Raw genomic sequence first — 19,065 nt, 5'->3', positions numbered from 1 at the left:
GATCCTGAAGTTCTTTAAAGATGGCTCTCAGAATAAAACAGAAAGAAAAAAGTTAGAACAAAAAAACGGTTTTTTCAGAGCCACCGTATCTGAATTTAGAAAAACGTTCATAGAATTATGTGTTGATGAGATAGATTTTTGATGTTTTCAGCAAAGTTGGTTAAAATTAAATAACCTTTGACTTTGTAGGAGCAAGTATTCCCCTAAAATATATAAATAAAAAGTTACGATTTTTTTATTTTGAAAAAAAAAAGAGGATCACTCTAGTCATTACCTACGCCAAAAGGAAGATCTTATCTTGTAGACAAACTCTTCCAAAGACAAAAAACCCCTAGAGTGCATATTTTTCGAGATATCGATTTTTGTCGTGAAATTTTGCGTTTTCGACCATAGTTTTCGACTAGGTAAAATTGATAAATATCAGATTTTTAGTGATGGGCCCAATCTTAGATCCATAGGCCAACATTAGAGCCATTTTCCCTACTAAACTAGATTCAAAATAATCTGGACATCAATAACTCCAAATCAAGCTCTCCTTGAATGCATATTTCAACATCACTGTGACACGCTTGGAGAGGATAAACATACAAAATGATGTTTTTGAATAGTTCTGCAGGTCCACCACGATCGGGATTTGGTAGCGAAGATCCGGTTTGAATTCCTGGGAAATTCCACGTTCCAAGCACTGGAACAGTAACTTACGGATCAGAAATCAAGTCGATTTTTGCGTAGCAACAGATCTCACGAAAAGCTGCAGTTCCCAAACGAGGGTGATGAGGCTTCTTCATTCTTCTGGTGGCCGGATCACACTTATGTGAGTTTATCGCTTCTTGTGAAGTACATTGCATCTCGGTGCTTCACCATCGTATGGACGGATCGTATTCAGATTTGAAAAAAAAAATCGCACTGAAAAAATCAATGAAATTAGTGTTGTAGATAACATTTAGGAAACTGAAATTTCAAACCGGGTACTTACCATAACACTTCTAGCTTCCAGTTCGACTTCCAGTGCGTAACTTTTATAGCAATACTGACAATATTTTAGTAATTTTGGATGAAAAACATTACCTCGCTTTATGTAGTACATTGGGGTATTTATAAGCTATACCACACAACATTTTTCAGGTTCAATGTTTTTGTCTCAATCGACATGAAATTTTTCACTTCTGAATGAAAGTCATCCTATGCTAGCGCAAAAAATCTGGTTGCCATTTACTCTGACTAAAAATAAATCATGAACAGTGCTGATTTTTGTGTCTGAATGACGCGTTCATCTAGATAAAATTGATAAATAGCAGATTTTGATTAACGATAACGAAAGACGATAGTCCCCTTCGTGGTGCTAAAAACGCGCCCAGGTCACCCTTTAGTACGGAGCGTTGGATCACTGCAGTCGGCGCTCCGCTGGTTCGTTAACAAGTGTGAACACCCGTCGGTGTATCCGGTTCGGTGATCATCTCCGTCCTCGCTCTAAGGAAGCTGGGAATTCCCTTCCAGGGGCTAGCGAGCACCTCAGCCGCCTTCCGTATGCAAACCACATGGTCATCAAAGTCGGTACCCTACCGGCGGCTAAATGCAGCGTACGACAATCCGACGTCGACCCACTCGAGTCATAACAGACGCGAAATATAGCTCAATCAAACGTACTTTTCGTCGAGCAACGAACTTTTCAGTCTCGGAGCACTTGATATTGCATGACATGTTTGTTAACGTCTCATCTTTTATGTCAAAGACGGATTCCGTCACGTGAAAAATTTGTTATTTCTAAGTGTGTAGGATGACTAAACAAAAGGGACCTCACTTAACGAATAGCACTAGCGTTAGCGTTGTTATGATATACTTCGTAGATTGGATACTACACCCAACCGGGGGATGTAAGATTTGCTTACAATTATGTGAGATTCATCATCAGAGGATGTTAGTGGAGACCGCATGAACCGAGGATGCTATATACCTAGTTGCGGTCCAATGCAAGAAAATTGGAGACCGAAAAATGTTGAGTGTATTAATGAGGTAAATTAGTTATGTCGAAAAAAATAGGAAACAGATTGCCGACTGGACCCGAACCACGAAAGTTGCGATTATCAGACCTGTGCTTTCTCCACTGCTCTCTCCTTGCCTCTGAATATGAATAGCCTAAAAGTAAACATGAAGCGCTCATTTTCTCGCATACTCGACTTCGTATGCTTTTTCTGCTGGAGAGATTCGAGACAAGTGTGTGCGTCGTTCTACAATGTTCGTTGTTCTACAAACTTACTGGTATATTCGAAAGCGTAGATAGAATACGAAATAAAAAAGACAAAAAACCATTACATCGCCTGCATGGTCAATTTCTAACATTCGTTGCGATGTTCATGAACAGAGGATGATAGGAAACGGAACTAACATTCATTGTAATAGATTTTTGGTTTGCGTGTAGCGACACTCACGTCTCTTCTGAAATTTTCAGTTAGACTACTTTCAGGAATAATGCTGAGGAGTAAACATTGGTTCCAATCTAAACAAGAGTAACAGAAGCATGACTGCCGCTATTCCCGGCCACGCCCATCGCCCAACTAGGGATAGGGAAGGAAATGTTGATGTAGTACTTACTTAACGAGAGGCCACCGACTTAGCGACACCCTCATAAGTGCTACGGAGTTGGAGGGTTGGGTAGGGTATTCGGTTAGGATTCACCTCAAGTTGGCGATGCAACCAAAAGTATGTATTGGTTATTTGTTGTTTATTTAATCGCTCGATAGTCGGCTATCGAAAGAACATATTCATTTTGTTTAGTGATCGTGAAATTTAAGAGTCATGACGGAGAGCTTGGGATTAAACCCATAATTATCTGCTCAGTAAACAAAAACGATCCCTCCAGCTCAGAACCATAACGCTTCGCGACAATACAGGACTACGTTTTCGCTTGATATGTAAATATTTCCGAGGTTAATGTTCAATATCAAATATACAAATGATGGTGGCGATTTATTGTGCTGTGGAAGAACTTGAGGTTTAAATCCATGATTTTCTGCTCAGTAAGCAAAATCGATCCCTCCAGGGTCATCGATCATCTCATAATCCACAGCGCTTCGCGCCAAAGTAAGAATATATGGATGACAATCTATTATCGAATAACTATTATTTACGATAATAACATAAACTAAAAACAAAACGTGACTAGTAAAATTTCAAGCAACCAGAAATCTCTAAACCGTTAGACGCTATAATGATGCTCTGCACATGTTAGACTCAAGAAGAGGCCGAAAAGCAAGCGTCCGACACACAAAACCCGCCAGATCCACTTGCAGTCACAATCAACGATTCTACGAATCGCGAGCGCTCACGAATCATAAAACCGCTGACTGCGACACTCTGAAAGCATAACTGACAGGCTCTATGCGTCAAACACCCGCCCTCCAATCTCCTCCCGTATCCAACAAAATAAATCTCCATTACAACATCTAACGAATTCAAAACTCCGAAAATCACTCATCTATAGCAAGTGAGTGGAAGTAACCCTGCATGCCACCATTCTTCATGATACACGATTTCTGCCTATCTTTCTATTAGACCTGTGAACATGCGTTAGCTTCGAAACTTCTAACCAAACTGGGAAAATTTTCAGGTCACAAAAAACAAAATTGAAGAAAAAAACGAAATGGGGTTGTAGCGGAATGCTAAATAAAACAGCAAAAAAAAGGTTATCTTCCATTTAATTCCACTTAATTTTGGTATCCATGACAGATACGTATTTCGACTGCAATGTGCAGTCTTCATCAGTGTCATTCCCACTAAAGAACTTATCAAAATCTAACCCCCTTAAGTACTCATCCCCTAGGTAAAAAAGTCAAGATCATAGGTATAAAAATGAAACTACAATGTGTTGAATCGGAACCTACCTAACTAATAAAAACCAAAGATTTAAGTAAGCTAAAAGAGAAAAATTTTTACAACTCTCTTATAAGGAAAAACCCCCAAAGGCTTGGTAGCCATCATAATGAAGTAATGAAATTGGGTTGTCAGCGAAATGGAAGATAACCTTGTTTTGCTGTTTTTTTAACTTTCAATGGTTATTACAAGTAAAATAAATATTGATTATTTTACGCAAAAACGAGCATGTAATATTAAAACTCTTGTATGGTATGCAAATGCTAATTAACTGTAACAAAAATAATATGCTTAAATAAAATAAAACATTAATAAAATAATATGCAAAATTTACTAGAAGATCATTACTTTATTGGTTAGAAGTTTCTAATAAGCCCTTCCAGTTCTTCTGTATACAGAAAAAAATAATCAACAGTGCTCAGTCTGCGTGAAGCAGCCGATTTCATCAAGGAAGTTCTATTAACAACCAAGAATTAATCGTTTGAGGCATACTGAATCATCAAGAAGGTGATATGTGCCACTATAGGAAATCATCATCGTTGAAAATTTGCTTCAGTACCGTCTACCTCCATGTCCATGGGTAGGGAAAAGGGACCTCACTTAACGAATGACATCACAAATTAGGAGGAAGTAGGAAAAGGGAAATGTTTTTTTTAATTGCCATGCAAAGTTAAACCCACCAAAATGCACGCTTCTAATTTAACACATGACAGAATCCATCTGTCACATACAAGATGAGACGTAAACAACCATGTCACGTAATATTAAGTGCTGCGAGATTAAGCTGGTTTGATTAAGCTGAATTTCTCATCTGTTAGGGGAAACGCTCCTATAGTTGCGGTACGTTAGAAGCGTTAGGTTCCTATAGTTGTGTACGGAGTCTCCATACACAACTATAGGAACCTAACGCTTCTAACATACCGCAACTATAGGAGCGTTTACCCTATGACTCAACGTTATGTCAAAATTGACGCTCGTATATGTCAGTCTCAGAAAAAAAATGTGAAATTTTTCTACATTTTGACTCGAGTGATTTTCAACTACGGACTTGCAGTGGCAACGGGTCGGATGCGCGGTTTATCGAGTGTTGAAATAATGAAATTCCGAATTTGGGCCGAACGCGAGCGAAGGGTGCAAAACGCGTTCCGTTGGTCAGCCGGCAGCAAGAAAGAAGCACTTGCAGCAGTAGCACCACCGGGTGAAAAACAGCAGCCGGAATCAGACGACTAACGCTGGAGGACCACGAGGATATTTCCAGCTTCCCGTCGGCGCAGTGGAGCTCCCTTGAACGGCGAATAGATCCGGATCAAGCAGGAAGAAGAGAAGTCTTTTACCCACGGCCCAGGAAACGAAGCAAATAGTTTTTGTAGTGTGTTGATGTATCTGTGTGCAATGTCAACACCATCAACACATCTCAAGCTGCCTTTAGGTTCAATTAACCACTTTATTCGAGCAGTCAAAATGACGTTTACTACCACTCGAACTTTGAAATAAAACATTATTTTGAGATTTTTTCTTCTAGAACCACGAGAAAAGTAGCCAACATTTGTGCGTTTCATGAAAAAAAATTAAATTAGCTGGTCCAGATTTGTAAAATCGCTGGTAGAAAGTCACGCCAAAACTGCTTGACAAAGTGGTCAAATGGCTAAACTTGGTGAGTTCGTTCCTTTTTGTTCATTTTATCTTTTCAATCCAGTAACGCTGGTAGATCACCTTTTCGTGTTGTGTTACTGGAACAAGATTTTCACCGAACTCTAGTCCTGAACAGGAGGGGAACAGGAGTTTTCAGTGAACAGGGGAACCCACTTTAGACCTTGTTTTTTTTAATGTCTTGTTAATCGTGACAAGACTCGAGTATGTAGTTGTTGGTGCTGCCATGGTGATTGTATTTGGTGAGCTTGTTCCAGTTAAGGGGAGGGGGAAGTATTAGGATATATCAAACCGTAAATAATTGATAGATATTGGGCGGAACGCGTCGGAATGTTTAGAAAAATAGGGCGCACGCTTGATCCAGTTTGGGATACATTGTTGACTACTTTCGGGAACGTGTTTTAACTTGTTTAACCAGGGCTTAAACAATCGTCACGTCGGTCATAGTTTGTTATGATAGCCTGAACAAATGATAAGACAATCTTATTCAAATGTCATAATAATACCTCTGACCAAGTCAACATGATTTATATGGTTTTTATAAAACTTGACGAAACCAATACTAATAAGGAAAGGAATTCCACATTTCCTTTTCCCAAGTCCTTTTCCTCTCCTTCCCTTCCCTTCTTCACTTTTCAGAAAGCGAGTAATGGCGCTATAACCATATGCCATATAGGGCTAGGACAAGAGTTAGTGCTCAGGTCCCAACCGCTAGAAGAAAATGGAACATCACTTAAACTTTTTAGACTAGATGCTCCCAACGACAAATGATTTATAAATAACAATACAACGGAGTGTACGGTACGAGATGTCCACGTTTCATCCATTTATTGGATTCTGAAGCATCGTGTTGAAATCTTGGATTTAAACAGGTCTGATGTTTCTAAATCATCTTGCCCCTCGAATGCTGCACAGTAGGCCTAGCCGTTATGATAAATTTTGCGCATCTATGATGTGCAACATATACCAAATAGAAAAAAAAGTGATGGAGGTATATTTTTTATTCTCCAGGATGCTTTCATGAACTTGCTGTGTTGGTGTTAGATTAGATTAGATATGTCAGTCTCAGAGCAACTAAAAATACACCATTTTAGTGTTTAGGCTTTGGAAATCAAATATAATATAAATTAATGATATTATTGCATGATAAATAAAACGGTTTTCGATTACTTTTAAACACTATTAGCTTAGTTAAATATGCTAATTTCAAATAACAAACTAAAGTGGTAATTTTTATACGATAGATGAGGAGAAAGTATAGAATTGATAGTTCCGTTTAGAGTAGTCAAAGCACTATAAGCTTAGGTTCAATCAAAACTGTATTCTTAGGCTATTAAATCGAATTTGGGAAGCTTTTGGCATAGAACATTAAAAACGAAGTTTATTGAATGGCTTGGACATCCTTGGAGGTGGATTCTGCTGTAGGGTTGGACAAAGAGCTAGTAGGGCAAACCGATCTGAGTTCTTGCAAATGACTCTCGTCGTCTCGAGCAAAAGTCGGAATTGTGCAGGCCCTACCAGTATCAACTTTACAAATGATCGAATGTTTATTGACGCCAAAATTTTGATCACGTAAGTGCCATTTTGATCTTGTATATGTGGCGCCAAAAGAAGAAAAAATGCGACTTCTTAGCTCAAATATTAGGTAAACAGTAGTGCCAATCGAGTTACTAAAATATGGTAGCTAAGCACTGGTAAATTACCAAGATTTGAAAGGAGCAGATATTATACCCAAAAGGGGGGACAAGTTGGATTGCTACAACTACCATCATCAATTGCTAAAGAGTTCGATGTTAATGAAACAATCGTTATGTGTGCTTTTCAAAATTTAACTACTGTCAGGTTCATCAGTTTCGCTTTCTAACCAAACAAACACCACCAAAATACATACGCTCTGTCTAGGTTAAGTCAACACCACAAACCCTACACACTTTTCCAAACTTTTCAAACATTTATCGAGCGTCAAAGTACCACACAATTGTTGTTTATTCAAATGATCTCCCATCCACCACGGAAAGGTGACCCGGTTTCAGTGAAGCATCGATAACGAGCTAGAGGAGCCAGGGCGAATTATTCTCGTTGAGCGGCAGTGTGCTACACTTTGTGTAAGACACGCGTCAACCCCCTGATTGCTCAACACACATGTCGCCGCTGCAGCAAACAGACTACAAAGCCACTAATTATTGTAACGCTATTTACTGCAAATTGGTTCAATGCTGTTTATGAGCAAACCGACCACCAGCTCCCCGGTGGGTGTATATGTGCATAATAATTGCTTGGAATTTCGAAGATCTGCCGAGCTCAGAAGCAGCAGGTTTGGAATATTTGATGAGACCACCTAGATGGGTAACCCCTTCGAGTTGGTGGCACGTGTCCGTTTGTTGCATCGCTTGTTTAACCCTTGAAGAGTGTTAATCTTTCCACACCGACCCATCAGTCAGAAAAGGAGCGGTAAAAAATCCGCAGGGTAAATCACATCATCAGAGAAAATTAATTATGCATAAAAATGTCGCTCATCTCTCACGCATGCAGCACAGTTCCACGGCCCATGATTCTGATTGAGGCGTTTTTCCTTTTGTCTTCCATTTTTTTTTTTCCTTTCTCACATGCGTTCATGCTGGTTCCGGCAACCGGTGGAAATCGTTCACGCGAGTAGCAGTCCAAAATGAGCGTCAACCACGTAATACGGCAACAATCAGACCGGAGGCGCTGCGTGATATGGAACAAGGACGTGCCCTGCGGGAAGCTGCGGTCGCGGTTGGCGTTTTTGGGTGAGTACCTTGTTATTGGTGGTTTGTCTGTCATTATATTTTACTTGTGGCATTTTTTGTTTGTATGGTTGCCGTTCTCAGCAGCATGACTTTCACACCTTTTGCGAAATAATCAAATTGTAAAATTGGGAACGTCATTATATCATAAAAAGGGCGTAGCACCATGGGAAGAGCATTGCTAAATGGAACGATCTGAAACAATGAACATTTAATTGAACTACACACTTCGAAGAAGTATTGTTGATTTCTATTAAATAGTACGCACAATAGTATGATCGTGTAATAATTTGAGACATGAATCTCCAACAGGTACCAGTAGACCAAAACGTGACTGTTATTTGCTACAGCCAGATGTAAAAGTAAGACAAAGGCATAGACTTCCTACATTTTTACAACGGCTGATAGAACAGCCCTGAAGATTCTGGAATTTTCCTGAAGTTCTCGGAATTACTCTGAAGTTCACGTAACTTCCTTAAAAATCTCTAAACTTTCGTGAATTTCTCTGGGTTTCCCGGAAATTCTTGTCTCACAGTTACTAAAGTTTCGCTGGAGCTAATAGAACTGCCTTGAAGTTCTCTCAATGTTTTCAGAACTATCCTGATGCCTATGGAACTTTCCTTAAAATATTTGTACTTCCCTGAATTTCTCAGGATTTACCTAAGGTTCCCTCAATTTTCCTAATGATCATGGATCTTCCCTGAAGTCCCCGAGATTTTTCTGGAATTCTTGGATGTTTAACAATTCCTTGAAATTTCTTCAAATTGTGTGTACTACTGCCCTGGAACTGCCCTGGGGTTTTCTGATCTTCCCTGAAGTACACGGTACTTCTCTAAAATCCATTCAATTCTCCATAGCTCTTGATACTTCCCTGAATTCAACAATCTTAAGAACCTTTCAACATTCCTAAAAATCCATGAACTTCTGTGAGGTTCTCAAAATATTTCTGAAATTTTCCTGAAATTAATAGAATTACAATACTCTTCGCTGACGATACCCCAAATTTTGAAGCTGCCCTATTACTATTGATACTTTATTAAAATATGTTCCGTAGACGCAGCTACAAAGCAATACCATGCTGGAGGGGGAAAATTTCTCGACTTTCCAGGGCAAAGAGTGTTATAGAACATACCACACAATTATACTATTGCAAAATTGAAACAGGCATCGAAAGCTTTCAATTAATAACTGTGGAAGTTAGCGGCGCCGGTGGTGTAGTGGTAAGCGTTATTGCCTCTCAGCCCAGCAGGCCTGGGTTCAACCCCAGTCGGCGGCACCGGGATTTTCGGTGTCATAAAATCTCTGATCACGCCTTCCGGGAAGTAAAGCCGTTGGTCCCCGGTTCATGAGTTGATGGGTGTGGGAGCTGTCTCCCTGGCGTCAGTAGCATTGGTGCTCAGCACGGAAACCAAGATCGACGGAAATCAAATCAAGGAAAAAAATGTGGAAATGTATCTAGAACACTAAGTTGAGAGTACGTAATAAGCTGATATGCAATAAATAAATTGAAATAAATTGAAACACGAGGAGGTAGGAGCAGGTAGATGAAGTTCAATCGAGCTAATTTTTTGCATGAAGATATATCTTGCATCATAGCATCTGTCGGCTGAAATTGAACGCTCAATGTCTTTATTTACACCCTGACGATAATAGGCAATGGTATTGATGAAGCCGTCATAGCATTAATGTTCAGTCTGTTTCATGGAAATTTGATAAGAATGAGGTGATTACAGCTATACAGCCATTCCATTGCTAAACGGTATAGTGGCAAGGTCGTAGTCAGGTTTAGAATGGGGGGGGAGGGCAATTTTTTTTATGGTGAATTAGGTTAGACGCCGATTAACTTTACACCATTATACTGTATGGATCTAGGCCGATCGTCGTTTAACCGAAACTGAATTTGCAGTCATACTTCGGCATATGTCAGTGTTATTTTATGAATTTGTATAAAAATACAACATGTTTATAAATAATTTATCCAGGGTGCCAGAACCATTCAAAACTCTGGGGATTGTCTTCAAGTTTAAAGTTTTTTTTTTCTAGTCGTATTAAAATGAATTAGTTTTAAGTCTAAGAATCCTCTGATTTTTCACTCCCGAATCTTTTTAATTTCCATAGAAACCCCTAACAAGAATTTTCTAAGTAACAAGTTTTAAGTAATATCATTCAAATTATTGATAAAGATGATGGAAATCATGCTCAATAACATAAGGAAGAAAACCATAATTAATAATTAACCAGGGTGGAAAAGCGATAAATAGGTTTTACGATTTTTTTAAGGAATCTAAAGCTTGCAAGAAATTAAGATCCAAAAAAACAGATTTCATGTTGTCCATATAATAAACTCTAAACGAAAATTTTACAATGTTTTGTGACTCTGACAATTAAGCAAAGCAAATTGATTAAACATCTTTAGTATTCCTAATTTTTTTAAATGTTCAATAAACGTATAATTATAAAGATATTGCGCGTTTTTTTTTGCATGAAAATGATTTAAATATTCTACAATTTGGTGCACGTTCAATACTTTAAGATTTATTATTTTGAATCGAAGACATTCCCAATTGCTCATCTCATCTCACCTATTTATCTTTAACAACTCACAAAATTATGTATAAAAACTTATTCTTGGTAGAGATCTACCATTTCATTCGATAATAGTTTTTCAGTAATCATCATTATAATTAACTTGAACATTTGTTAGAAACATTTCATTTTAGATGTTAGGGTTAGGAATTAGATTTAAAAAATGGCACTTATGATTGTTTTGAGACCATCCTGGTATAAAGAATAAAACAAAAGTCATAAAATTCGACAATTTTATTTTGATTTCCACCCAATTATGATGATTATGAACATTGTCAATCTTTGAAGTGTCAGACTGGATAATCAACCTTATTATAAGAACTTTGAAAATATTGCAATATGTCAGATTCTTGGGAAAGTTTTAGAGTCATTGGAGCTTCATGGAAGGGAAAAAATTCAAAGTTCAAATTGGATTTAAAGAACAAAATGTTTTGAAATCTTAAAATCTGTACTTATTCCTTCAACAAAAACCAAGAATCATGAGTCGTGTCAGTATCAAGAAAAAAAATGTTGTTGCTTTTTTATTCGATTTTACTGAAATAATGAATCTTACTTCAATTTGATTCGGAAACTCAAACAAATGTGGAAGATAAACATTAAAAAAAAGAGTTGACAAAAGCTAGTTAAACTAAAAATTTAAACTTTTTTTTCTAGATACATTAAATCTAAAAAATATATGTTTTGGGGCTGAGTTAGGGACCCCCCTGGCTACGCCTATGTATAGTGGTTCTCAGAATGTTGTGAAAGTTGGAACTTGTGTTCCTTATCGCAGAATATTAGACAAGTATTTTTTTGTTTATTTTATCATTAGGGTGACAATTAACATGTAAGGATGGTCCAAAACATTGATTTTTTTTTCAAAAATCACTTTCTTTCAAAAATCCCTTCTTAAAAAATCAAGGTTTTCAAAAATTTATAACTGGGTTTCAAGGAACAAAACATCAAATGAAAGGTAATTAAAAATTTTTTTTTATGAAAAGTACAATGATATTTAAAAATAAGGATTTAGTATTTTGAAAAAGATTGATTGTTTTTGTTTTTCTATGGTAGACAGAGGGGCGCAATTTGTTCTAATATTTTTCCTTGAAAATTAAGGACTTCTTAAATAGCATATCAAAAAATAAGCGATGTGTTTTTTTTTTCGTTATTGAGTTATATTTTTTTGAAGTTATCAAGTTTTGGGTTTTGCTCAATAGGGTTAACTACCCCATTTCCGGCCAATTAAGCACAACCCGCTCTTAGTCTCTCTTAATCTAGCGCAGATTAGCACCAAACGGAATGTTATTATTACTGATGACTTCCAAATTTATTTGATATAGAGAAACCAATCGTTGAGATATTGTCAAAACACTGCTTCTTGACGCCAAACTCGGCCTACGGATTCTAAACTCGGCCTAATGCATTGAAACGCCATTGAAACGCCAGTGAATTCACTTCGGCCTATCGGATGAAGATAAAAATGGAATCGGTCGGAGCGCTTCTTTTCTTTTTAAGAATAATGGGTGCAAACGTTCATATCACGCGTTCTCATTGACTTCGTTTCGTAGCTTATGGATTAAAGTATCGTAACAAACGCATAATTGACTTGTTTACTCTGAAATCATAAATTTATTTGAAGTTTTCTGCTCGATAGACCCAAAATGGGCGATTAGGCCTAAGTAGTGCTCTACCCTACTTCTATGCGACTAGACTACCATGCGTCTCCATTGATACATAGCTTACAGAGTCACATCATCTATATTTATTTTCTAGTCGCATTTGAAATAAAAATCGATTTTTGGACCACCTTAATATGGAAATGGTCACCCTAATGTCAAAATTTAAAAAAATGCAGGTCTTCTATTTTGTGATAAGGAACAAAACTACAATTTTTTAAGAAATTCTGAGAACCACTAGATCGTTTTCATATGGAATGGTTGTATAACAAACTAGTTGTCATTGCAATGGACGCTAGTGGGCTAATAACAATCAAAAAAAGTTCTGGTGGCATTCGTGGATAAGATTACTAATGGGAGCGGTCATAGAAAAGTTCACCAGATTTTTTTTTAAATTCCAACGGAATTTTGGGGAAAATTCTACTTGAATTTTAAGGCTCATTTCAACAGGATATGGAGTTCATTTCCTAAGGAAAACTGAAAATAATTTAGAGGATAGTTCCAAGGAAGCTGTTATACCTATTTCAAGGGATTTCTAACAAGAATATCAAGGGAATCGAATCAAGCATTCTTTTAAAAAACAATTAACAGCATTTTTAAATATAATAGAATAATCTGCGTTTTCAAACATGTTGAAAGTTCTTAAAATTTCAATATATTCCAGCATCAGTATCTGGCACTTTGGAGAATTGTCTTAAGAATTTTAAGAAGATTTTCAAACGAATATTAAGGAGAATTAAAAATTATTTGGAGGGATAAATCAAAGAGATGATAAAAGAAAAATCTACGATAATTTCGACTAGAACCGCTGAAGAAGAATTTCAAGTTTTCTTTCCTTTTATTTGTTTTCTGTCTATCTTGACTTCCGTACTTAGTACCAAATGCCACGGACGCCAGGGAGGCAGCTACCACACCTGGACCCTACATATTAACACAATAACTCATGAACCGGAGACCGAAGGCTTTATTCCCCCGATGGAAGGCGTCGTGATAAGAGATGTTATGCCTCAGAACATTCCGGTGGCACCGACAGGGATTGAACACAGACCCTTTGGTGTGAGAAGCATTCACGCTTACCGTTACACAACCATCGAATTTCAAGATAGTTCTGTAGAGAACTCTATGATCAGAGTTGGTTGGAAATGCTGTCTAACATGAATCTTTAGTGTGATAATTTATTAGATAGATAATGGTCTTAGAAGAAGGTGGGAAGAAAGTTTCGTTAAAGTACGGCAGTATGAAAATGGAATAGAAGTTATCTTATCTTATCTTTCTTATCTTTCTTTATTTACGAGACTTCCAGCCATCGGCTGGGGAATAGAAGTTGAAAATGAGCGAAGGGCCATTAATGCGACAGTTCAAGTCAAATGCACACTCTTTACCTAACCCGTACAATGTACGCGGAGATTTGAAGTATGTATGTCTTCAAATCGACATGCAAAAAGTATGTGCTTGACTTTGCTCAAATACTGTCTGCGGCGTCGTACGGGTTAGGCAAAGAGTGTGCGTTTGACTTGCAATTGCACTCTTTGTAAAAAAAATTCAAATTGTTAATTCTCCTCGCAAGTATTTCAAGTAATTTTTGCTATTTGATTTTTACTGTGCGATGTTTGGTTCAAAACTTATGATTTTTGAAGTTGGTTGTGTCCAAGAAAATCGGAAAACTTTAACTAAGGTTTTCCGGAAAAAATGGCAGCCCGGATTTTTTTGAAATATACTTTTGTTAATATATCCATGAACTTTACCTACGGGCGAAGTTTCATAGAAATCGAAAACCCTTCGTCCCAAACCTGTTCGGTAATTAAAAAAAAAATCATATGTAAGGTAGAGCGCTACTTAATCGTAATCGCCCATTTCCGTTCTATCGGTCAGAAAAGATCAATATTTTTTTTTTCTTTATTACCGTGATTTTTAGCCGTAGGCTAGTTCATCACGATAAAAATCAATAATATCAATGATTGCACCGTACACAAAGATTTGTTCCGATGCGTTAGTTCATTAGCTACTACATAAATCCTATTAGATCGTATTGTATGAATATGTACGCTCGTTGTGCTCAAATCAAAAGAGGCGCTCCTAGCGAATTCCCTTTTTCTACGTTTATCCGTAGGACGAAGATAATCTAATTGCGTTTCAATACGCTAGGACGGAATTGAAACTCGTAGGACGGAATTGAAACTCGCAGGACGAATTTAGAATCTAGAAGCAGTATTAGATTTTGAATAATATCTCAACAATTTGTGACTCTTTATCATTGTTCTTGTTCATCATTCTGTTTTAAAAAGATGTTTTATGTGGGGGCTGTTCATTACACAGTTTTTTTTGCGATTCTTGACCCCTCCCCCTCCACCTGCGTTGAAAATTGTCCATACATGGGATACGTGGGTGATTGTGTCAATCATTGCGTGAAAATTCCATGTCCGCAAGCGCACTAGTTTTCTAAAAGGATGTATAGAGATTTTCACGTCCGGTTGTATTGGTAAAATGATGATGATGATGGTCCCACCTCTTACCCCTACAAAGGTTTGAGCTGGACGATTTATCTTTAAGATAATTGAATATGACATTTTAACCAGGTTGGCAAACAAATCGAACTGGTTTCAGTTACAGATATAGATTCCCTCTAAAGTTTACAGTTGCTTCACAGCGATATAAATGTGGAAAAGCTCAGGCGTCCACCTCTTAGTTCGCCTTTTTGTCCACCTAAAATATTCATAAGTATTACAAGCAATCAAGAGTTAATGAACAATCAACAAAGCATCCTATTACACTAGTAACCCCGCAATCTGATGCTATCATAATTTTCAGCAATGTCAGGAATGCTCACGAACCCCTAACATTTGCCAGAAAACTTACTACTAACTCAAGGTATCTTTCAAATAAGCTTCAAAATTGCATTCTTTTTTTATCGAATGTTAAATTCAGTCCTCTATATCCGTAATACGCGCGCGAGGCTCAAACCTTTGTAGACTACTTTTTTTTTTTTTTAATTAATCTACTATAAAATCAAATATTAAAAATCCATCATCACCCTCGTGGCGAACAGAAATAGTTTTTGCAGTGCTACAATAATTATTAAAAAGTCGTTATGACAGCTATCCATATAAAATAATCCGTTAGAGATAACTTCGTCAAGATACATAATTTGTCAATTCATAAAAAAATCACTGGATAACTGTTCAAAAGACAGTTTTAACGTGTGAAATGCAGTGTCTTTTAAATTCTGTAAGTGTTGCTAAACGTTTGATATGTCTAGGCATCGAATTGAAAACATTTATTCCTTTATAATATAATGAATTTTGTGAAGCACAAGTCAAGAAATGTGGTGTTCTTATTTCAACCGCGTTTCTAGTATTATATCTATGAAAGTCACTTCCTCTTTCAATTCGATCACACAAATATCGAGGCAGCAAACCGTTAACTACTTTAAAAATGAACACCATAGTCAAATATACAATTCTTTGCTTCACCGACAACCATTGTAAGGCGTCTAACATCAAAGTTGAGGAAGTGAATCTATTACATCTCAAAATCAAACGCATTATTTTATTCTGCAAGCGCTGTAATCTCGATATTTGTGTTGCATTGGCCAGAAATAAAATGGAAGGGCAAAAGTCAAGATGAGGAGAGATGATTGATTTGTATAGCTGTATTTTACTGGCAATAGTTAAATCGTTTTTCAGTCGACATAGAATTCCATACTTCTTGGCAATTTTCTTGATGACATTGTCAATGTGAGAGTTGAACTTAAGTGTGTCATCAATAATCACGCCAAGATATTTAATCTCCCGAACGCGATCAATAGTCTCATCATCAATTACAACAGAGACGTTCTCATTTACTCGATTCCGCGAAATTACCATAAATTTAGTTTTACTTGTATTCAATTTTAACTGCTTATACTTCAACCATCTACTTAGAGAACGCAAATCTTCATTCAAGTGTAAAACGGCATCATCTAAATCCTTAGCTGCAATGAATAACACAGTATCATCTGCAAAAAGATTAATGTCGCAAAATCGTAAAACACGTCGCAAGTCATTAATATACATAATAAATAACAGGGGCCCTAATACACTTCCCTGGGGCACTCCAAGGTTATTCCCCACGGGACTGGAAACAGAATCATTAAAAACAGTCCGTTGAGTTCTGTCAGACAAATAGCTTTCAAACCATTTATATGCAGTACTCGTAATTCCAAAGCGCTTGATTGATCTTAACAATAAGGGCCTAGAAATTGTTTCAAAAGCGCGTTTAAGATCCAAAAAAACAGCAACAATCGTATCTTTACACTCCAAGTTATTTTTCCACTTCGCTAATACCAAATTCAACGCGGTTTCACAAGAATGACCTTCCCGATATCCCGATTGTTCTGGTATCAACAAACTATTACTATTTAAATACTCCAACAGCTGACCTTTAACAACAAGTTCTAAAATTTTCTCTAATGTGTGCAACATGTTGATGGGACGAAACTCTTCGGCTTTAATCGTTCCAGCAACTTTTTGAATAGGGACCACTAAGGATTCCTTCCAAATTTGTGGCACATGTCCAGTTTGTAATGATTCATTAATAAGGTCCAGCAAGATGTGGCCAATGACATGAAAGCAATCTTGAATAACTCTAGCATTAACATTATCTACTCCAGCCGATTTTCCTAATGAAAAACAAATAACTCTAAGTTCATCTAATGTGATTGGGTGAAAAACTTCAAATCTACAACTACTATTAACTGGCTGTTTTATTTCGTCAGGTTCATCGACCAATTCAATAGATTGATTAATCAATGAAACGCTATCTACGAAATAATCATTAAACTTAGCTGCAATTACTTGTTCTGACTGTTCTAATGTGCCATTAAAAGTTATGGACCGCGGTTTGCAATTACTAGGTTTTAATAAAGATTTCAAAATTTTCCATAACTCTTTGCTGTTGTTTTGATGCTGATCAATCTTCCTTTGAACATATTCACAACGAGTTTTCTTTATCGATTGTGAATACTTATTACGCGCGATTGTGTACCTAGTCCAATGATTGTCATTATTAGATCTACAAAACTTTTTGTACAATTTGTCCCTTTTCCGTTTAAGACGCAAAAGATCCAAATTGTACCAGCTGTTCGAGTTTTTCAAAGAAACAAACTTTTGCTCAACTAGTTGATTGGTACACGTTTTCAAAGCGTTATTAAGAACAGCTGTAGATTCATCTAAGTTACCGGCCGCGAATGGAAAATCCAGGCTTCTCTCAACAAGATTCGAAACAGCTTGCTTCGAATATTTCCTCCAGCACTTCAATTTTACAAAATTATCGTTATCGTTAACATGGTCTAAGACATTAATCACTAAGGTCTCATGATCGGTTATTTTCAAATCAGTATCCGTAACTGAACAAATGGAATCAAAATTGGAATAAACGTGGTCAATTAAAGTTCTACTGTGCCTGGAAATACGCGTATACTCATTTACCGTTTGCTTTAAATTAAAAAACTCAGCTAAACGCTTCAAATGATTCGAATTATGGTTATCACGCCAATTAATATTAAAATCACCAGCCAATATATTTAATTTACTAGAATCAAGGAATGTCTCAAACCAGTTCTCTAAAACTTCAACAAAACGCTGGTCACTAGAACTGGGAGAATGATACAAAACACCATAATTACCCATCTTCATGCCACGTACAACTGTAATGCCCAAGAACCAGTTGCCATCAATAACTTCGTTGGTACGAAGGTTGAATTGAACTGATTCTTTGACATAAATAGCAACACCGCCAGTGTGTCTAGAATGTGATAAACAAGCAGCAACAATATATCCCGGAATACTATACTGATCAAAAGCTTCAGTTTCTACAATATGAGTTTCAGATAAGAAAACTAAAAGAGGACGTTTTTCCTCAACAATCTGACGTAATGCTACGTAGTTTGTTGACAACCCCGCAATATTCAAGTATAAAAAATCGAATTGATTCACATTCCTGGAACTTGGCTGCTATTTATTGAAACGCAAGCTGCTTTTCTTCTGATCAAAAAGTCTTTTATAAAGCAAACATTCCGAGCTAAATGCGGCATGGTTGACGTCCAAGTTCATTTTTCGTTCTTTATTCGTTTTCAAACAATTAATACATTTCAATACAGTTGACGTACACTCCGACGTTTTGTGTTGTTGGCTGCACCTAGAGCATCTATCACAATTTTTGCAATCCATGCTCTTGTGCCCAAATTCTCCACATTTGAAGCATCTCAACACATTAATCGCGGGAACTATCGAGCACCGATCAAACCCTACATTTACTTTTTTCGCACATAACAAACATTTATAAGTATCGACATCGACTTCAATTACAACACTAAACTTGTTGTAAGTGAAGCGTGGATTTTCAAACATGTTCACTACTTTAACATCATTTATAGCGATGTCTTCATTTTGACTTTTTAAGTAGTCAATGAAGACATCGGAGGAAAACTGATCGCTCATGCCCACTATTTTCAATCTTGGCACCGAAGTGGGAACAACAGCACTATATTGTTCACCCAG

At 37.0% G+C, this 19,065-nt stretch overlaps 1 protein-coding gene across 2 annotated transcripts in view; it reads left to right on the top strand.

Moving 5' to 3' along the window:
- Nucleotides 1–19,065, top strand: part of LOC135709871 (photoreceptor-specific nuclear receptor-like) — a 119,594-nt gene that overhangs the window by 76,084 nt on the left and 24,445 nt on the right. For both annotated transcript variants that reach the window (XM_065232305.1, XM_065232304.1), the window contains one exon: nucleotides 8,177–8,291. In XM_065232305.1, coding sequence (XP_065088377.1) covers nucleotides 8,177–8,291 — 115 coding nt within the window. The remainder of the gene's footprint in view (nucleotides 1–8,176; nucleotides 8,292–19,065) is intronic.

The sequence above is a fragment of the Ochlerotatus camptorhynchus genome, unplaced genomic scaffold, assembly GCF_037179485.1.
Source record: "Ochlerotatus camptorhynchus isolate MF236.1 unplaced genomic scaffold, CSIRO-AGI_Acam_v1.1 ptg000367l, whole genome shotgun sequence".
Classification (NCBI taxonomy): Eukaryota; Metazoa; Arthropoda; class Insecta; order Diptera; family Culicidae; genus Ochlerotatus; species Ochlerotatus camptorhynchus.
Note: the sequence above shows the minus strand (reverse complement) of the source record. Positions and strands in the feature narration are given on the sequence as shown.